This window comes from Conger conger, chromosome 15 (assembly GCF_963514075.1).
Source record: "Conger conger chromosome 15, fConCon1.1, whole genome shotgun sequence".
NCBI lineage: Eukaryota > Metazoa > Chordata > Actinopteri > Anguilliformes > Congridae > Conger > Conger conger.
Window position 1 is genome coordinate 20,767,122 of NC_083774.1, and position 18,777 is coordinate 20,785,898.

The following is an 18,777-nucleotide window of genomic DNA, read 5'->3' on the forward strand; positions in this document are numbered from 1 at the left end:
ACATGGGTTACAGTGTTACAAGGATTTTAGGAATCTGAGGTTTCGGGGTACAGGAGAGTACGGTTGGGGTACAGGGGAGTGGGATTTGGCATACCAGGGGACTGGAGTTTATTAATAATAATTGGGTCATGGGGTGTATGGAAGTATGACGTAAAGGGGGAACTGGTGGTTCACTGTGTCCTACACTGGACAATAAAATACGTCTGCTGACATAATGAACACTTTTAGACCGCGCACACACATCACAGCTGGAATTACGAGAAGACATGCTCTGTGGATGTTAACTTTTTTGAGGGGAGTGACATTAATGATAAACTCTGACCTGAGCACCAGGATACTGTAGCTGTCCCACCTCCCTGTACTGACTGTGTCTCCTCCTGCTCCTTGTAGCGTGGTCATGTTGCGTGTCCATGTTAACGGGTCAGGCAGTAGGGAAAGCACATCCTATGTGCTGCTGAGGCCCTGGGGGATGATGACCTCCCTGCCTCAGCGCCTTGAGGTGTCCCAGATTAACAGCAGCAACCAGACACACACGCTGCACCAATAGCACATGTGCAATCATGCTATTACCCACTGTAAGACAGTTATTTACACAGTTATTCTGCAAAGATCATCATGTCCTTCCAGACAATTAAAAAATGAAATAATGACAATATCAAAAATAAAGAATTAAAATGGTTGGTTAGCTGGCCCTGGACCCGTAAGGGGCACGGATAGGTAGTTAACAGAACCCAAACGACGAATTCAATAACAACAACAAAAACTCGGAGTATAATGCTTGATAGTCTATATTCCCAACAGTCTTCCTCTGTCGTTCGTTATAATGTGATGTAATGGATCGTAAACTCCATGTCGTTTAGGTGAGACTACGGTTTTTGTCTGGTGTGATGTTTGCCTCGGTGCATCAATAAAGGAATCTGAGAAGCCGGCCTCCCTCTCTCTCGCTCTCTCTCTCCTATACTATGCGCGCTTTCCTGGGATCCCCATCCCACACTCTACATCTCACTGGTAAACCTTTGAAAGAAACCACGTTTTTTGGGGAGCAAATAGTCACATCTGAACCTGAGCTGAACATGCAGTCCAGAGACGGTAACGTCATCGCAGTCCAAATGTGAATACAGCAATAGCACAACGAGACACAGAACGAATGAGACAACTCTGTGAATTTAAAAGGAAACTTAATGAGTTTTTATCCTTCAATGAGTGAAACTCGAATTCCACTGGGATATGTAACTTCGAACATTGGGGCAGTCCACTGCACCTCTTAAGGTAAGTCCGTGTGTCTGTGCACGCACGTATGTGTTTCGTTGATTGCTTTGATATAGATAACAACACCGAATCATTAATTTGACATTAAAACGACATGCATATGCACTGAAAAAAAAAAGCGAGAGTCAATGGAACGTACATGTTAAATAATTCATTAAGCCGACCTTATGGGTCGGTATTTCAGTGTAGCCTAATTTTAGAGACAGCTCTATCCTGATGCAGTATAACACTTTGCTTAGTTGTATTTAATATTTCGCATCGTTGTATATGCAACACATGAAAATCCAATGAGAATCCAAACGGTGCCGTTTTTAAGCGGTTATAGACGCAGAGTTGTATATGGTATGAAGGTAATAGACGGTTCTAGGCGTCAAAATACCCACCTATTTCCAAACCTCACCTACCTTAGATGATGAGAAAAAAATGTTCACTCTTCATGTTTGTCATTTTATTTTCGTTTAATATTCCCAATGATCAGTTTAACGAACTGCTGAAGTTCTACCTGAAATTCAACCTCTGTATCCGATCTAATGGAAGTGCTATTTTCTTCCAGCAGTTTCCAGGTGTCTCCATTTTGGTGTGTCCTATGTGTCTGCATTATTAAGTATATTACATATATTTATTATATGCTTATTTGCTTGTTAGCAGACATCTCATTAGCAATTTGTAAAAAAATCTCTGCAGAATATCCAAAAATATGTAAAGCATTGCTGAAACAGTAAGCACAGCATGATTATGAACAATGCCCATACAGTTTTAATGAATCTGCAATATGAAGATGGGGCTCTAGTTACATTACATTACATTACGTGGCATTTAGCAGACGCTCTTATCCAGAGCGACGTACAACAAAGTGTAGTTGACCCTCCATAATGGGGTGGCCCGTTGGGTGGTCTCTTACATCCAGGTCAGGTGTGTGTTTACTCTCCTGCTCAAGGAGTGATCCTCATTGTTTGAGCTCTAATGGGCATGCAACTTTTGGAAGAAGAACACCCAGTATCCAAAATGGGTGAAGTAAATGCTCTGTCACACACAGTGCTGATACATTCCAGACCAGCTTGGTGAGGTGAAGTGCAACTTTAAGTTTTAATAACTTTTATGTTGATAATGTTAAACTGGAATTAGTCCTTGTTTCCACAGTGGCCGGGAGAGGTATGGAGGAGAGTGGGAGGAGCTTATAATGTGTAAGATTTATATCTGCAGACGTGTACAACTGCCAACTGTTCTTCACACTAAGCTATGTGAACCTATGTGAGCATATTCCTGCAAATTTCTCTGAAAGTCCCGAGGAGAGTGCCAGAAATCCTGGCATTACTCAGAGGTTCACAGCAAAGTGCAATGTCTGATCACGTGTTGGATGCGGATCCCCGTATGAAGATGGAGCACTCATGTTTTCCTGCTGCCCAGTTGACGAGACAGTTAGAAGCTTTAAGTAAAACTTGAAAAGTTGTAAAAATAGTATTTTCTCTTTCTCTCACAGGTAAATTATGACCACTTTGCTTTTGCTGTGTGCGCTACTGCACATCGTCAGTGCTGGACAGGTGTCCAGAACAGGTGAGCTATCATACTCTCTCAGGCTTTCATTCTGTATTTCCATCCATGTCCAATAGAAATGTATGAAGATATGCGGCAGCACTTGGGCTTGGAGGGTGTTGTCAGGATCCCACTTAGCTGGAAGAACGAGCCCCCCAAATCCCACTTCTTTATACATCCGTAGCACAGAAGAAGAAGTGTGGAGAAGGGGAAAAAGATAGATGCTTCCAGCCCCCCAAAATCTTTGATTAAAACTCCAGTTGTGCTTAGCATCTGTTTAGCATGTTAGCAAAGTTCTAATCCTGGTGTAGCCACAATAAGATCCGCACAGCTGTTGGGCCCTTGAGCAAGGCCCTCAACCCTGCATAGCTCCAGGGGAGGATTGTCTCCTGCTTAGTCTAATCAACTGTACGTCGCTCTGGATAAGAGCGTCTGCCAAATGCCATTAATGTAATGTAACCCCCCTCCCCCCCACACACAGAGCCAGAGGTCACCCTGAGTGTCAGCATCCCTGTGGCGCCCCCTGTGCGGTCTCAGCTGGGAGGGGTGCTGGTGCTGCCCTGCTACTTCCTGGACAGCTCTGTCCTCAGCCCTCTCACCCTCCTCGCCCCCCTCTCCCCCCTCTCTTACTGCATCAAGTGGACTCATGTGACCAGGAACAGGGTGTCAGCGGTGCTGGTGGCCTCTGGAGGCTCTGTGAGGGTGGAGCCAGAGTACGTGGGCCGGGTGTCCATGGTGAGTTACCCACTGGTGCCCACAGATGGCAGTGTAGAGATCACAGGGATGCGCTCCAGTGATGCCGGGACTTTCCGCTGTCAAGTGACACAGGGCTTCAGGAATGCCCAGGACTCGGCGGATGTGGAGGTTCAAGGTGAGGATGCAGTTACTGCTGTATTACTGTATGGTAACGGTACTATCACAGTGCATTCAGGCTCCGTTCACTCACTAAACTCCAACGCTTCTTTTTGATTACTTGTGCCACTTCTGTTTCATTGGCTGAAGCACTTCATTTTGACTGGCTGAGACACTTATTTTCAGTGGAGGATTCAGTGATATCTTCCTGCACATCACCTCCATGGCTTTAACAGCACTGAGAGTAACAACTGAGTAACAGCACAGAGCGTAGCAGTATTGCGGTACACTGTGTAACAGCTGTGAGACCAGTTAGTAATGGCACTGAGATTACCAGCACTGGGTAATATCACTGAGAATAATAGCAGGGGGTAAAATGGCTGTGTAATGGCTGGTAGAGGATGTTAGTGGGACTGCCACTATTCTATTCTGTTCCAGGTATTGTGTTCCACTACCGGGCCATCTCTTCCCGCTACAGCCTGAACTTTGAGCAGGCCCAGGCAGCCTGTTCCCGGATTGGGGCTGCGATCGCCACTCCAGCTCAGCTGCAGGCTGCCTATCATGAGGGGATGCACCAGTGTGATGCTGGCTGGCTGGCTGACCGCACCGTTAGGTCTGTCAGACCCGCGAGCTGATTACCTGGCACCTTATTTCTTCTAATAAGTGTTTCATATTTAAATGCACAAAAATGATTCTTAAGTAGTTTCTTCATATTTATTTTGCCTTTACATTTATCAGTTCTCAGTTGTGTCAACTGTTGGTTTTCTGACCAAACTCGCTTCTCTATTTTCATTTTAAGTTAGGCAACCAGAAAAAAATCTGTTTCTGTGAAGGATCTGCTTTTTTGCACAATGTACACATGTCGTTCTGTGACATCATTTCCTCAGTGAGTGCTTATGGTGTTGGCATGGTGACGCTGAGCGACACATTCTGTCTGCCAGGTATCCCATTCACCATCCAAGGGAGGGTTGCTACGGTGATATGGACGTGCTCCCAGGACTACGGACGTATGGAGGGCGAGACCTCAGTGAGACGTACGATGTGTATTGTTTCACCCAAGAGCTGGGAGGTACAGCATCTCTATAAAACAAAGACATGCTGTTCTCTCATTCTATGGTGCTCCAGGCAGGGTATAGTGACATGCTGTTCTCTCACTCTCTGGTGCTCCAGGCAGGGTTTTCTACTCCACGTCTCCTGACAAGTTCACCTTTGCGGAGGCTGAAGAGCAGTGCATGAAGCTGGGAGCCCGCCTGGCCTCCACTGGGCAGCTGTACCTGGCATGGCAGGCAGGCATGGACATGTGCAGTGCAGGCTGGCTAGCTGACCAAAGTGTCCGCTACCCCATCAATATCGCCCGGAAACAGTGCGGGGGGGGCCTCTTGGGGGTCCGCACAGTGTATCTCTTCCCCAATCAGACAGGGTACCCCCCCCCAAACTTCCGCTACGATGCCATCTGCTACCAAGGTAAGTAAGGAGCTTATTCCTTGTGTTTTCCCTTGATGTGTACTGTCACTTCATGTTTTGACATGGTCTGCTTTAGCAGCACCTCAATGCTTGCTGTAATGTAATTTTTAAATGGATTGATAGCTATTTCCTTGCTATTTTGGGGTTCCTGCTTTGTTCAGGAAAGGAGTCTGAGGAGATGGCGGTGCCAGTGCTGTTGCCCACAGTGGGCAGCCGAGTGCACATACCCACTTTCACTGGAGGCACCGAGGTCTTCCTCAGAAGGCTCGCCATGGAGACAGAGGCACAGGGGGAGGTGGTGACACAACAGCAGATGCGTGCCCCTGACATCTACGTTGAGCTGCCCCTGCCCAACAGCATCCCATCATACACCTATCCCAACACTAAAGGTGTGGTTCATCAGCATATCATCACCACGGTGACTGCCCCGCCCAACTTGGCCGCAGAGTTTCCCAGTCAGATTGACGCTGAGCCTACACTGCCCCCTACAGGTCAGTGTGGGGTTCTTCTTGGAGTTTGCAACAGTATGTAAACTCTACTGGTTTGGATAATTAATTGATTATTCTTTTTCATAATTGTCTGTTCATTTGTCATCTTTTGACTGTAGTTGTGGTTCTAATCTGGTCTTATCCATTTGGTTGTGGCTGTGGTTATGATGCTTTCAGTGTGGTGGTGGTTGTGGCTGTGCTTCTTGTCATTTGATTGCGGTTCTGTTTGTATGGTTGTGGTTTAATTTTGGCTTAAGGTTATTGTGCTGTGCTCCTCATGACCTCTCTGCCCTGTGGGCGTGTCCTGGACAGGTGTGGTGTTCCACTACCGTGGCCCCTCCCCCAGCTCTGCCCTGACATTCGTAGAGGCCCAGCGGGCGTGTCAGAAAGTGGGCGCGGTCATCGCCAGCCCACTGCAGCTCCATGCCGCCTTGAGGACTTGTCTCCGAGGCTGCAGCCCTGGCTGGCTGAGTGACCAGACTGTCAGGTGACCCTACGGCTAGACTGATCTTCATTCTTCTGACTGGGAAAGCTTTCTACTGCTAAAGGCTATTCTTGGTTCAAATCAGTGAGTCAGTGATAGCAAGAGATCTGCCCAGTTTTGATTCTTGAAACACCAGTCTTCCATGACCTAGAGAAAGGTGTGTTGGCAGAAATAGTCATGTTTTGTGTCTTGTTTGATGGGCAGGTACCCCATTGTGTCTTCAGGGGATGAATGCTCAAGGGGCCTGGTGGATCTGCCAGCGGTGAGGTCACGGGGCCTGCGCCCAGAGAACGAGCTCTATGATGTGTACTGCTACACCCACCAGCTGAATGGTGAGAGCATATCTTTCTAAAGTAGGTGGCAGTGTATTATAATGGTGAGAGAAATGAGCTTCAACTCAAAGCTGATGGATTTGATTTCCCAACTCTGGCCCTATAATTTGACCTTTGAGTCAGGGGCTTCACCTTAATTGCTTCAGTAAAAAACATATAGCTGTATAAATGGATTGTATGTTGCATAAAACACTCTCTCTCTCTCTCCCTCTCTCTCTCTGTCTCTCTCTCTCTCTCCCTCTCTCTATCTCTCTCAGGGGAAGTTTTCCACGTTGGCTCCACTGATGGTTTTACATATGCAGAGGCTGTGTCTTGCTGTAGGGAGCAGGGTGGCAGACTCGCATCCACAGGCGAGCTGTACGCTGCGTGGAGGCAGGGCTATGATAAGTGTCGCGCCGGCTGGCTGTCAGACCGCAGTATCAGATACCCCCTCACCAGCCCCCGCCCACAATGCGGGGAGGGCAGAACTGGGGTTTACACTGTCTATGCCTTCCACAACCAGACTGGGTACCCCAACCCTGACCACAGATATGACACCTACTGCTTCAGGGGTAAAGAATGACCTTCTTTAATATGGTCTTTAATGCTTGTTTACCTGAGCCAGCTCTTAATACAATGTAAAACATTAATTACAGCTTAATAATAGCTTAAATGTGCTCCCATACAGGTGAGCCCCATTCTGTGATCTAAAAGCATTTAAGCAGTGCCTAATCTTCCTTACCATACCTGCATGACTGCAGTATGCTATGTTTAACTCTAAGGTGTCCCATACCACCTTACCAGACCAACACTGTTTAAAAGCATCATCACTCCACATGCCCCTGGTATACAACCAGGACTCATTATTTTATCTTGTCTTCAGTCGAGAGTCATATAATTAGCTTTGTGCTCTCTTCTATTTGTTCCAGATGACTTGTCAGCAAGCCACAATGAGACAGGAACAGGAAATGAAGCAGATATTGAGAAAATCACATCAATTCCCAGCCATCTCAGACCTGGTGAATTATCTTCACTGTCATCCTGAAATTGCTGCTCTATCTGTATGTCTGTGTGAATGATGTGGCGCATGAAATATGCATTCTCTTTCCTTTTCTCAGAGCCCCGGTTCCCACCCATCTTTGAGCCGTCTCCCACTTCTGTGGGCCCCATCACTTCTGGACCTGACCCTACCCCTGAGGCACTCTCTGGGAGTGGTGATACAGGGTCCATGGAGTGGAGCGAGAGTGGTGGTGAGGTTTCCAGAAGTAGAGATGGGTCAGACAAGGCAGTGACCCTCCTACTCATGGAGACAGTCCAGCCTGAGGAGGACTTGGCCTCTGGAGCTCAGGAAGCCAGAGAGGGAAGCAGTGGGGTCCCTACCTCAGGGGGCCAGTCTGCTGCGGGCCCCACACCAGGGGGAAGTGAGGTCCTCTCTGGCTCTGGGGGGTTTTCCGGGTTCAGCGGGTCGCTGCAGAGTCGTGAGCAGGGTGGGGCCTCCGCGGTTACTCTGCTGGACAGCATCGAGGTGGAGACTTTGCACTGGGACGGTGCAGAGCTGGAGCTCGTTGGAGACCTCTCAGGCTCGGGCAGTGGCTCCACCCTCCCTGCTGTGGTATTGGTGGACTCGGACGTCCAAGCTCAAACAGAGATCTCCGGGAGCTCTGGGGCTGGGCTGGAGGCTTCGGGGATGCTGCTGTCAGGATCTGGTGACATCAGTGGATTCAGGTCCGGGATCCACTCTGTGTCCTCTGGATCTGGCCTCCCATTGGGCAGTGGTGATGTCACCTTTCTGACGGCTGAGGGGATGATGGAGGTGCCAGCCCTGGAGGCAGACAGCAGACAGCAGGAGCAGGAGCAGGAGGAGGAGGTGTCTGTCAGGGTGTGGGGAGACCAGGGCCTGGTGGGAGGAGCTGTGGGGGTGGAGCACATCTCAGTGGTCAGCAGGGGGAGATCACAGGGGGTCATTGCTGCCCACACCCTGCCTTCCATCCCTCCACACACCTCCCCTGGCCTGGAAAAGCCCCAGTCAGTATATGGTATGTGACCTCTGACGTCAAGTACGAGCTGGTTGTGTGTGCTGTTTGTACGTAGGGAGCACAAGCCTTCACTGTGTTACATATAATATCTGTCACCTTATTTCACCTTAGCAATATCACCGGGTTTAGACTATGCCAGAGGTGGGCAACAAGGGCCATATCCGTTTCTGGCCTTAATGACTTCATTATCCATAACATTTATGCCTTCTGACATTCTAGCTACCTTTGTTGATAAGAGCATTACAGCTGAAGACTGTTCTTGTCTCCATATATGAGATATGTGATCTAATCTATGAGTGAACCAGGGTGTATACAGCCAGTGAGCACATTTAACCGGGGTAATTGGTGGAAACAAAAGCCTGCATACACACCGGCCCGCCTGGATGAAAATATGGATTTAACTGTACAGTATTACCTAATGAGCTCATTTTCCATGTATGAGCTCACCTGATTTATGGGTAGTTAGAGATGGGGAGTGTTGCTGGGGCCTCACTGTCTCCCCCTGCTGGGACTGTAGAGGCGCGCGGGTGTGCAGACGGCTGGTCCGCGTTCGGGGACCACTGCTTCCTGCACGTCACTCAGAGAGAAACCTGGGACGCAGCAGAGCAGCACTGCCAGGACCTGCAGTCCCACCTGGCCAGCATCCATTCAGCACAAGAGCAGGAGTTCATCACCGGTGAGTGAAGTCCTCATTCTCCATCACTGTGTCTCTCTCAGCTGATTGGCTGTTCCGCTCTCCTCCCAGGCAACGCTGAGGACTATCAGTGGATCGGGCTGAATGATAAGAGGGTGGAGAATGACTTCCGCTGGACAGACGGATCCCCCAGGGTAAGCTTCACTATGAAAAGGGTTTGATGGAGCTCCATCCTAAGCAATGACTTCATCCCACTGTCTCTCCCTCACTGTCACTGTCAGTTACTTTAGAACACAGCTCATGTAGCAGAGCTTCCGCCCAGTGCAGACTCAGTACGGCTTCCTGTAGGATCTGTTATTCTGAGACAGAGATAATATGCACTAGCAGTTGTCTGCTATTTAAATATTTATTGCCATAACTTTACTGACTTAGCCCTTGCTGACTGCTTGTTCATGGCTACGGATAACTGATATTTCACAGGAATTGTGCCTTATCTAACCTGTGTTCTGTAGTTGATCCAATGACCTTCGATGTGCACTATTTATGCATGGCGTCTGTCAATTAATGTAATGTCTTGTTGCCCAGAGGAAGTGATTTAATCTGTTTTCCCCTTAGCAATATGAGAACTGGCGCCCAAACCAGCCGGACAATTTCTTCACTGCTGGGGAGGACTGTGTGGCGATGATCTGGCACGAGGGAGGCCAGTGGAATGACGTGCCCTGCACCTACCAACTGCCCTTCACCTGCAAGAGCAGCAACAGCAGCCCAGGTGAGTGCTCACAGTGACTGAAGTTAATAAAACACCAGCACAGTTATTACCATATTTAGCCCCTGTATTTATATTTTCTTCTTTAATTTTGGTATAACTGACTTTTTTGGTCATTTCCTTCAGCTTGGTGTGGGCCCCCTCCTGAAGTGGAGAATGCGAGGGTTCTTGGGAACAGGAAGGATCGCTACAGTGTCAGTTCTGCAGTGCGATACCGGTGTGACCCGGGATTCACACAGCGCCACCCGCCTGTGGTGCGGTGCATTGCAGGCGGGCAATGGGAGAGGCCACGTGTTGAGTGTGTAAACTGTGAGTTAGCATTTAGCCCCTTAACACTGATAACACAATCACACACACACTCTCACTTACTCTCACACTTACACATACATACAGTATTCTCTCTTTCACATCCTCTCTCTGTCTTTCTCTCTTGCACACACACCTACACACACACACACACACACACATAGGACTTGTGTGGTCTTGGAATGTATTTTACAAACATAAAACTAAATTATTGACACCCACAGCATATGAATCACGATTATACAGGAGAGTTTTGAAACACAGTGATTGATTTTTCTCTTTTCCCCCATGTCTCACTGTGTCGCTCCCCCTCCAGCTGCCCAGAAGAAGATCCGTTCAGACAGGAAGAGGCAGAAATCCTCACTGAACATCAGAGGGATACGAAAGAAAGGGTTAAGCGAATAATTATAAAGAAGGCTTTTTTGTGAATATAACAGTAAGCTGGCCCCTTGCACACAAACCCAAACAGCTGCAGCTGGCCTGTCCATCTGACCGCCCTGTGAGTGCGGCACTGTACCATGTTTACCAGGGTAAATAAGCATGGGTTTATTCCTTTAATGATGTTCTGGTGCAAGGCACAGTGAAACGTTTTTTTTTAAATACACTATTTTTGTTATTATTGTGTGGGTTTTGCTTTGATGACAGTTCTGCAAATACACACTTCATGCAGTCAGCAATAGTTGAGACCATCAGTTGATGATATTGGAGCATTATGCTCTTGACGACCAATCCAAGATTGCCAATCCTAACCCCACACCATTTAAAGTATCATTTTACATTGTAATGCAGGATCAGGAGCCAGAATCAGTAGCTGGTCACAAAGGAGCATATCACTCACAGAATATTAAAAGAGGATAACTCAAACCCATACTTCATGACACTGACCACTGAGCCAAAGAATATCATTTCTGCAGCAATGACAAACATCCCAAAAGGTTTGTCATTGCAAAGGTTGCAGTAAACCTAATAGGCATGGTGGTAATTACAATTACAAATCCAAGCTCTGAAGAAACTCTGCTCTGGAGAACATATTGACACCTGTCAAGTCCTGCCCACCGTATTCCCATGACAGAAATCACAGCCTTAACCATTCATTCACGTCTCACACGTCTTCATAATCACGTTACAGGATGTTCAACTGTTTACACTAGCACGACTCAACTCCACGTCCTGCGGGCCGCATGTCTGCAGGCATTTGATTCAAATGTACGCTACACCACCTCATTTCACAAATTAGCTTATCAGAACCAAGCAGGTAAAATAATCATTTGTGACCGGTAGGAGCAAATACCTGCAGACACTGCGGCCCGCAGGACGTGGAGTTGAGTAGCACTGGTCTACACCATACTGAGCAGCGGTCCATAGTCAGGAAGGAATGCATAGTAAATATGTCATTGTCATGTCTACACATAAAATATTATGTTGTAGTAATCATTTCAGAGCTGGAGAAAGGCATATAGGAACTGGGCGTATTCCAACAGTGATTACAAAGACAGACTTTATTTTACACAAAAATATGGCTTCTCTTTCATGTGCTATATTTCATATACAATGAAAACTTGACAGTTTATAAAGGTCACTGTGCATCACAGTGGTTCTAGGCTCCAGCTAAGCACACTGTCCGCAGCTCATAACTCCAGTGAAAAACAGTGCACTTTAAGAATCCACAGAACATAGGAAGGATACATCATATAATAACACACATAATATTTGTCAGAAATTCACAGAAAAAAAATCGATATGGTCTATCATTGTTCCCTCAAGAATTCAGTTCATTTGCAAACCAACAGCCAAATATGGGCAGTGCTCTAAGTGGTATATAAGCAGCTATTAGTCAGCAGTGGAGTATCAGTGTAGGGGGGGAGGGGGGGGTCAGTGTGCAGTGGAGGGGGGAGTCGGGGGGTCAGTGTGCAGTGTAGGGGGGGAGGGGGGGTTAGTGTGCAGTGTAGGGGGGGGGTCAGTGTGCAGTGTAGGGGGGGAGGGGGGGTCAGTGTGCAGTGTAGGGGGGGAGTCGGGGGGGTCAGTGTGCAGTGTAGGGGGGGAGTCGGGGGGTCAGTGTGCAGTGTAGGGGGGTCAGTGTGCAGAGCAAGGTGGGCGAGTGGAGGGTTTGTAGCAGTACACTCCGTGTTTCTGACTCTGGGAGGGGAACCCAAAGCTGCGGACCCCGGGTTCCGGGGGGCCGCAGTTGGCGCGGGGCTTGGTGATGGGGTAGCGCACGCTGCCGTCGGCCAGCCAGCCTGCGTCGCAGCGGTCCAATCCCGTCAACCCCCAGGACGCGTACAGCTGGCCCACCTTCGCCATCCGCCCTCCGCCCTGCTCACATGCCTGCAGCGCCTGCCTGAAGCTGAACCCGTGTGAGGACTCCAGGAAGTACACGCGTCCTGTAGGGGAAAGCACACGCTAAATATGTCAGCACACTGCACAGACCACTGCTACATCAGCCTAATATGGGGCTATGAAACAGCCCTAATCACTAGACATGAGACAGCCCTATAACCTGGAGATATGGGACATTCCTAACATATGAGACAGCCCTAAATGAGGAGATTTCATACTTTCTTTACTTAAAGATATGGGACCTTCTTAATGATAGATGAGAAAGCCCAAATCAGTAGATATTCTTGAAAGGGAGATATAAGACAGCCCTTGTGTAGAGATATAAGACGACAGTGCCATGCAGTGGGTGTGATACTCTGTGATGTCATGCAGAGGTCGTAGAGAGGTCTCCTGCCTGATAGAGAGGAGGTGAAGCAGAAGGCGTCGTAGCGGTGCAGCTCTCGGTGGCGAGGGCCGTAGCTGCGGACGCCGGGGGCCAGGTCCGTGCCCCCGCACAGCTCCCGCGGCGAGATGATGGGGTACTGCACCGTGCCGTCCGCCAGCCAGCCGGCGTTGCACCAGTCCATCCCCGTCTCCCACGCCCCGAACAGCTGCTCGAACGTGGCCAGGGCCGAGTCCTGCTCCTCGCAAGCCCGCTGGGCGTCGTGGAAGTTCATCTGATAACGGCCCCCAGGAGGCTGGTATGGGAACACCACTCCTGGGGTGGGACAGACAGACAGACAGGGTTGTAGCTCTGTGGGGAGAGGCTGAAGGAAGAACAGGCAATGTGAGTGCTGTGCAGGCGTACCTCGTAAGCCCAGGTCGATGGTGACACTCTGGTCCTCCAGTCCGTCGATGACCTCACAGCGGTAGCGTCCCGTGTCGTTCAGCTGCAGCCCTCTGATGACCAGGGAGACGTCTCCCGGTGAGTGGCCTTGCAGGTGAACGCGCCCTTTGAAGTCCTCAAAGCTGTGCTGTTTCGAGCCGAGAGCCACCAGGACTTCCTTCACTGGCCCGTTGGCGGCCTGCCAGTACCATTTCACTCGGGTCCTGCGGGGGGCGCTCAGTGCAGGCTCATACCTGTACCGGCATTGCAGCACTACACTCCCCCCCCGGAGACCATGCACCATGGACTCTTCTGTCTCCACATGCAGACGGACGCCATTGAAATAAACTGAAGCACAGAAATAATGTAGACAAATTACAGACACAACACAGACACAGCACAGAAATACAGACAGGTATGTGTGTGGTTACAGTGTAATTAGTGGGTCTATGGTGCAAAAGGTTAGATGCAAACCAAGCGGTGGCTTGAGAGCTTTGCTATTACATACTCTCATGCTTTCCGTTGCCGGTTCCTTTGTCGTCGTAGAAGAAGCCGTTGACGTAGCGTGGAGTGGCCAGGCACATAGACAGCAGCTGTAGCTGCAGCAGGCTGACCAGTAGGAGGCATCTCTGGCTCCTCACTCTCATTGTGGTCCTCAAACTTCAAGATTCTTTCTGATATAGAAACATGAAATATTACTCAGTCAAACCTATCTAACACGTGTGGATGTCAATATATCGGAATGTTAATCTAAAATATTTGAAAGTATTTTTTGCAACTATCGTGAGTTCTCGCTTTGCACATAGGCTATTACGCATATTTACCAGCAGAGGACAGTGAATGACAATGAAACAAATCAGACGTCACTGCCTCCGTCCAGGTTGATTGTTGCTCTTGCACGCATGTGCTATTGTATTAACTTAGTTGATGGCTTTTACCTGCCGAGCCGACTGGTGGCATAAACGAGCTGTGCAGTCATTTAGGGCCACAACCACGGATGGGCCACACAATTCAGGTTGTAAATGTTTTCATTTTTTGAAAGACATTTTAATTGTGCAGTATTCAGGCAGCGCGAATAGCCTTCTCGATGCTATTGTTTTGCGCCGGTCCCCCGGTGCGCGACTGCTTCCGACACACCGCCCCCATTGACAAGGTTCAATTCAAATCTAAGGGCAATGCAGGCCTATTTATTGCACTGAGTGTTGTAAGGCGTACCTAACTTACCTAATGTTCTGCGGATGTAAGACGGTGTTGGCCTTAAAAATGACCGTAGAGATGCTTATATTATTTTATAGCAAACGCCCATGCTGCTCCAACGTAAGTTTTGGTTTGTTTGTTTAATCCATTGCTCTTTATTATTTTATATTTTACTCGGATCCATCTAACATGTATTCTATGTTATAGGATGTAAATGACTATAATGTACTCGATAAGGATATTGATAACATTTTGACTGGTGTTGCTACTTTGTCTATGGCGGTTATCTATTAAATATTTTGCATTTTATTCTGTGAATACATATGCCCTGGTCGTTGATGTTTGCCAATAGGCTACAAACCCTACAAGTTCATTCATATAAAACAGCCCGTGTGTGCTGCAATAACCTGGTGCAGTATTCAGAGGGTTCTAAAATCTACAAATCGCGCCCCCTGTGGCCTATGCGTTCAACCAGCCCAGGGGTTAGTTAACTATGGCTACAGATGGCCCCAATCGCAGCAATTAGATTATTTTGCATTGAAGCAAGTAGCCTATCAGTCCATCGTAACTACTTTGTCCTGATTAACCTGGTATGCTGTTTAGTTGATAATTGACGTAACGACCGTTTCAGGATCAAGCCCAAACTTGGGGGCAAAATAGAACTAAACGGGCGCGCCTCCGGACCTGAAGACCAGTGAACTGCCGTTCACCTGAAACTCATTGCTCTCCGCCAGCCAGGGGCCCGTGTTTGGACAGCCAGAGTGACAGGCAAATATCACAAGTAAAGAGAAACTGCGAATGAAGAGCTATTATTGAAAACCCTGCAAAGAGGAATATGTGACCGCAAATTCCCCAAAACAAAAATGTATTAGGCTAATGTAATCTGTACAGTAGCCTATTCAGCGATTGTTTAATGTTTTCTAAGTATATACCCTGGGTTTTTATTTTTTTAAACATACAAAGACGTTTTAGAAATTAAAGTGTCATGAACACGAGAGCGACCCGAATTTCACCTATCAGAATGTTAAAAACAGAGCTGAACTAGTGGCTGTCAAGTTGTGCGCCCGAGAGAGGCCAAGTTGATACAATACGTGAATAATGTACAGTAAGAAGACGGCGTTAAACTCTGAAAACTCTCCTAATTTCAAATGGTCTCCGTTTCTCATCAGTCCTCGATGCGATTTTTGGGGACTCCCATGCAAAATATGAATTTACCCCTAAGATTTAAAAAATAAATATGGGCTAAATCTCCAATTCGCGCTCCCATACAATTGATCTCTAAATATACTGTAAATTAATAAATATTATGTGGAAGACAGAGCGCAGTACATTTCACGCCACAGGGTGGTGCTGGAGTAAGGCTAGGTTGTGCAGTCTTCAGAATGGAGCTTCAAGAGTTTTTACTGGCCGATCTAACTCGAGTTAATATGCGGGACTTAATTTTCAATAGCCGTCCCTAAAAAAAAAAAAAAAACGACTACATCTTCACATTTACAAAATAATAATAATAATAATAATAATAATAATAATAATAATAATAAATGTCAGATGTCACTCAAGTCATTGAAATAATCTCTCCAATTATGGAATATCTGTTTTATCACTTGATTTTAATTAGAATGCCAATTGTATTCAAATATAATTGCACTTGTAGACAGAGGGGAAAACTAATAGTTTCGGTTACATGCATTCATCTTGGCTTATTTTCCTAACATTACGAGTCTTAATTATAAGAATATAGTCTGAACTTTAGCCAGAAACAAAGCCACTCATCATAAACTGGAATAGGTACTCACAGATACAGTAGTTCGTCCCCTGAATAGTATCACTCCTGTGATAGGTGCTGTATTACCTTTCTCGCCCTCCACGCGGACAGACTTTTGTAGTAAAGTGAATCGTATCAGCATGTCTTTGAGGATATAGAGTGACGTCACTCAATACTCACCCAAAGCGACAGAGCCACTTCTGCGGGGGATGACGACCACGACCCCGTAAACTGAATATATAGCCTAATCTGTTTTCAATCAATTTTCTAACTCAACAGCAAGTATAACAGGACAGATCAAAGCTATTTGGAGTGAGTTTTATCAATATGTCTAATAGTGTGCCTGCTTTTAATCAATACATCTATATCCCTGTATAACCAGTCAAGTCATTTGGTCATAGGAAAATAAATAACTGGATAAATTCAAAAAGCTCCTCAGGCATGTGAGAGGTTTGGGGAGGCTATTTACACCTGTCCTTGGTTCCTTAGACATACGGTACCTTCTATGTACACTTGAAGAAAAGCTATGCTTCAGTACACTGACCTCAAGTAACGCCATGAAAACTAAACACCTAAGAGTGAACTGTCCTAATAGGTCTTGTGATTGGGGGAAAAAACATCTGAAATTCCATTGATCCCCGAGGACGTTGGAAAGTCATCACTGCAGATGTGAAATGTTTCCTATGTGAGTCACATGCACCAAAACAGGGATTAATGAATACCACTCTGAGTTTGCCCCACCTTCACCCCAGCCGAGCAAAAAGTCAGGTGCCATACACTCTAAAGACTGCAACTTCCTTCAGTCACTGAAGTCTTTCCACACTAAATCAGTTTGGGGATGGGTCTGCTATTATATCAGGAACTGGGACAAACGAATGTATCGTCACGGGAGGAAAAAGCTGCTGGGCGGCCTTTACAGCGATCAGGAAACTGCGCTCCGCTTGCCGATGGCCAATGGCGGTGAGGAGACGCGTACATCTCCACTTCACAACCCGCTCAATTCTTTTGAGACGCGTTTGAAGCGCGCCTGTCCGCACATTCAGATGAAACGCGTACAGATGAAAGCGTTTGCCGGAGGCCACACATACCCGGATAATCTTGGCCGCAGGGATCAGGAGGAGGGTAACATTGTACTATAACTTCGGCTCCGATAAAGCGCGTCTGAAAAACAAGACGGCGCTGCGCGTGACGGAGCGGAATAAATAGTTGTTTGGCCCACATTAAAAATCTGTGCTCGGGCCGCTCCGGGATGAGTGATGCGCTAATGAAGAGTGTTTTGGTCCGGCAACAGGATTCCTCCAAGTGGGATGAATCTTGTGTCTGCTGTATAATTAATTACAAATGACAAAGCGACGATTACCGCCAATTACGCGTAGAGACAAATAAAGAGCAGACAAATAAAGGGCATGTAAAGCCTGCGTGGAAATGCTCGGGTTTTAACGGTCTTTCACCCAAGTGAGAAGGTTGAGCTAACATATTTCATTGCATTTTGTGTTCAATTTCTCCCCTTTTACCGTGCAAACACTCTGCAATATAATACAATAAAGGTAAGAGCATTATCTGGGCAAATGAGACGTCTTTCAAATGAAGGGATTCCAGTTTAGAAGAAAAAAAGGTTAAAAATGCCAACAAAAGCTTCAACCTTCATTTGAATGCTATTTAGTTATTTCTAAAATGTTATTTTCAGCAAATGTAATTGATGTATTTTCATTTAGAATCATGTAATGACACCAGTCACAAATGCCATAAGGATTCATTTTCGAAATATTTTTTTGCTTGCCACCCAATAACCAGTGAAGGTGAGATCTTAACAAGTATGTTGTGCTCAGGAAATAAAACATGTACTACTGTTTATTTTATAGAAATTACACTTGCTGTAGATTACGGGTCAGTGTGTTCAAGTCTCTTACACAAAACTCGTGTTGAGAAAATTCTGAGAAGTGAACCAAAATGTCTGTTGTTGTGTTGTCAATGCAATCAATTTAAAGTATGCTTGTTACCCGGCGCCATTGACACACAAGCGCTTACAGTTAAGCGCATAGCCCAATTGTCATTCTTGGAATGGAGCCCGAGTTTGAATGGAGAGAGACAAACATTAGGCAAAATGCCATACTCGCTTTTCTTCTGACCTATCCGTGAAAATATGTTGGCTAAATTTACATTTCACGTTCACCAGAAGGCATGCGCACGTTATATTAACGATTTGAGAAAACGGATAGCATTTATTCAGTTTTCAGGTCTACTTTGGAAGCAGATTTCCCTTTAACCATGCATATCTAACAGGAGACAGCTGGCGAATAGCACCGGGGTTGTGCTATTTAATTGTGGAAAACATTGTAACCTGTTGTGTTGAGTATTTGATTACAGGCGTGTGGCTTTAGGATTTTGCCGTGTTAGCATATATATGATCTAAAATAGCTGTTTTTCCACGGGAGAATCCTTCCTGGCCCTGCCGCCCAACATGGTGCCACTGTCTTCCGCCCATTCCGCAGTACGCTCTTCCTGTGGGCTTAGTGCGAGCAACCCCAAT

At 46.8% G+C, this 18,777-nt stretch overlaps 2 protein-coding genes across 3 annotated transcripts; one reads left to right on the forward strand and one right to left on the reverse strand.

Moving 5' to 3' along the window:
* The first annotated feature begins 1,229 nt into the window (after positions 1-1,229).
* LOC133111070 (aggrecan core protein-like) lies at positions 1,230-10,759 on the forward strand. The gene is given in 17 exon segments (XM_061221230.1): positions 1,230-1,269; positions 2,750-2,823; positions 3,284-3,673; positions 4,093-4,267; positions 4,596-4,723; positions 4,825-5,172; positions 5,361-5,609; positions 5,919-6,093; positions 6,295-6,422; positions 6,680-6,973; positions 7,331-7,420; positions 7,520-8,437; positions 8,955-9,113; positions 9,183-9,265; positions 9,687-9,840; positions 9,964-10,146; positions 10,460-10,759. Coding segments are annotated over 16 exon segments (3,630 nt in total). The 5' UTR covers positions 1,230-1,269; positions 2,750-2,756; the 3' UTR covers positions 10,549-10,759.
* Positions 10,760-12,141: 1,382 nt separating this feature from the next.
* Positions 12,142-16,353, reverse strand: LOC133111803 (hyaluronan and proteoglycan link protein 3-like). 2 transcript variants are annotated; one of them, XM_061222393.1, is made up of 5 exons: positions 16,279-16,353; positions 13,794-13,959; positions 13,268-13,633; positions 12,875-13,177; positions 12,142-12,524 (listed from the first exon to the last, which is right to left on the reverse strand). In XM_061222393.1, exons 2-5 carry the CDS (start codon positions 13,930-13,932, stop codon positions 12,217-12,219), a joined length of 1,116 nt encoding a protein of 371 aa, XP_061078377.1. In that variant the 5' UTR covers positions 13,933-13,959; positions 16,279-16,353; the 3' UTR covers positions 12,142-12,216. The 2 variants fall into 2 exon arrangements, with proteins under 2 accessions (XP_061078377.1, XP_061078378.1); XM_061222394.1 differs by lacking the exon at positions 16,279-16,353 and adding an exon at positions 14,510-14,647.
* Positions 16,354-18,777: the final 2,424 nt, after the last annotated feature.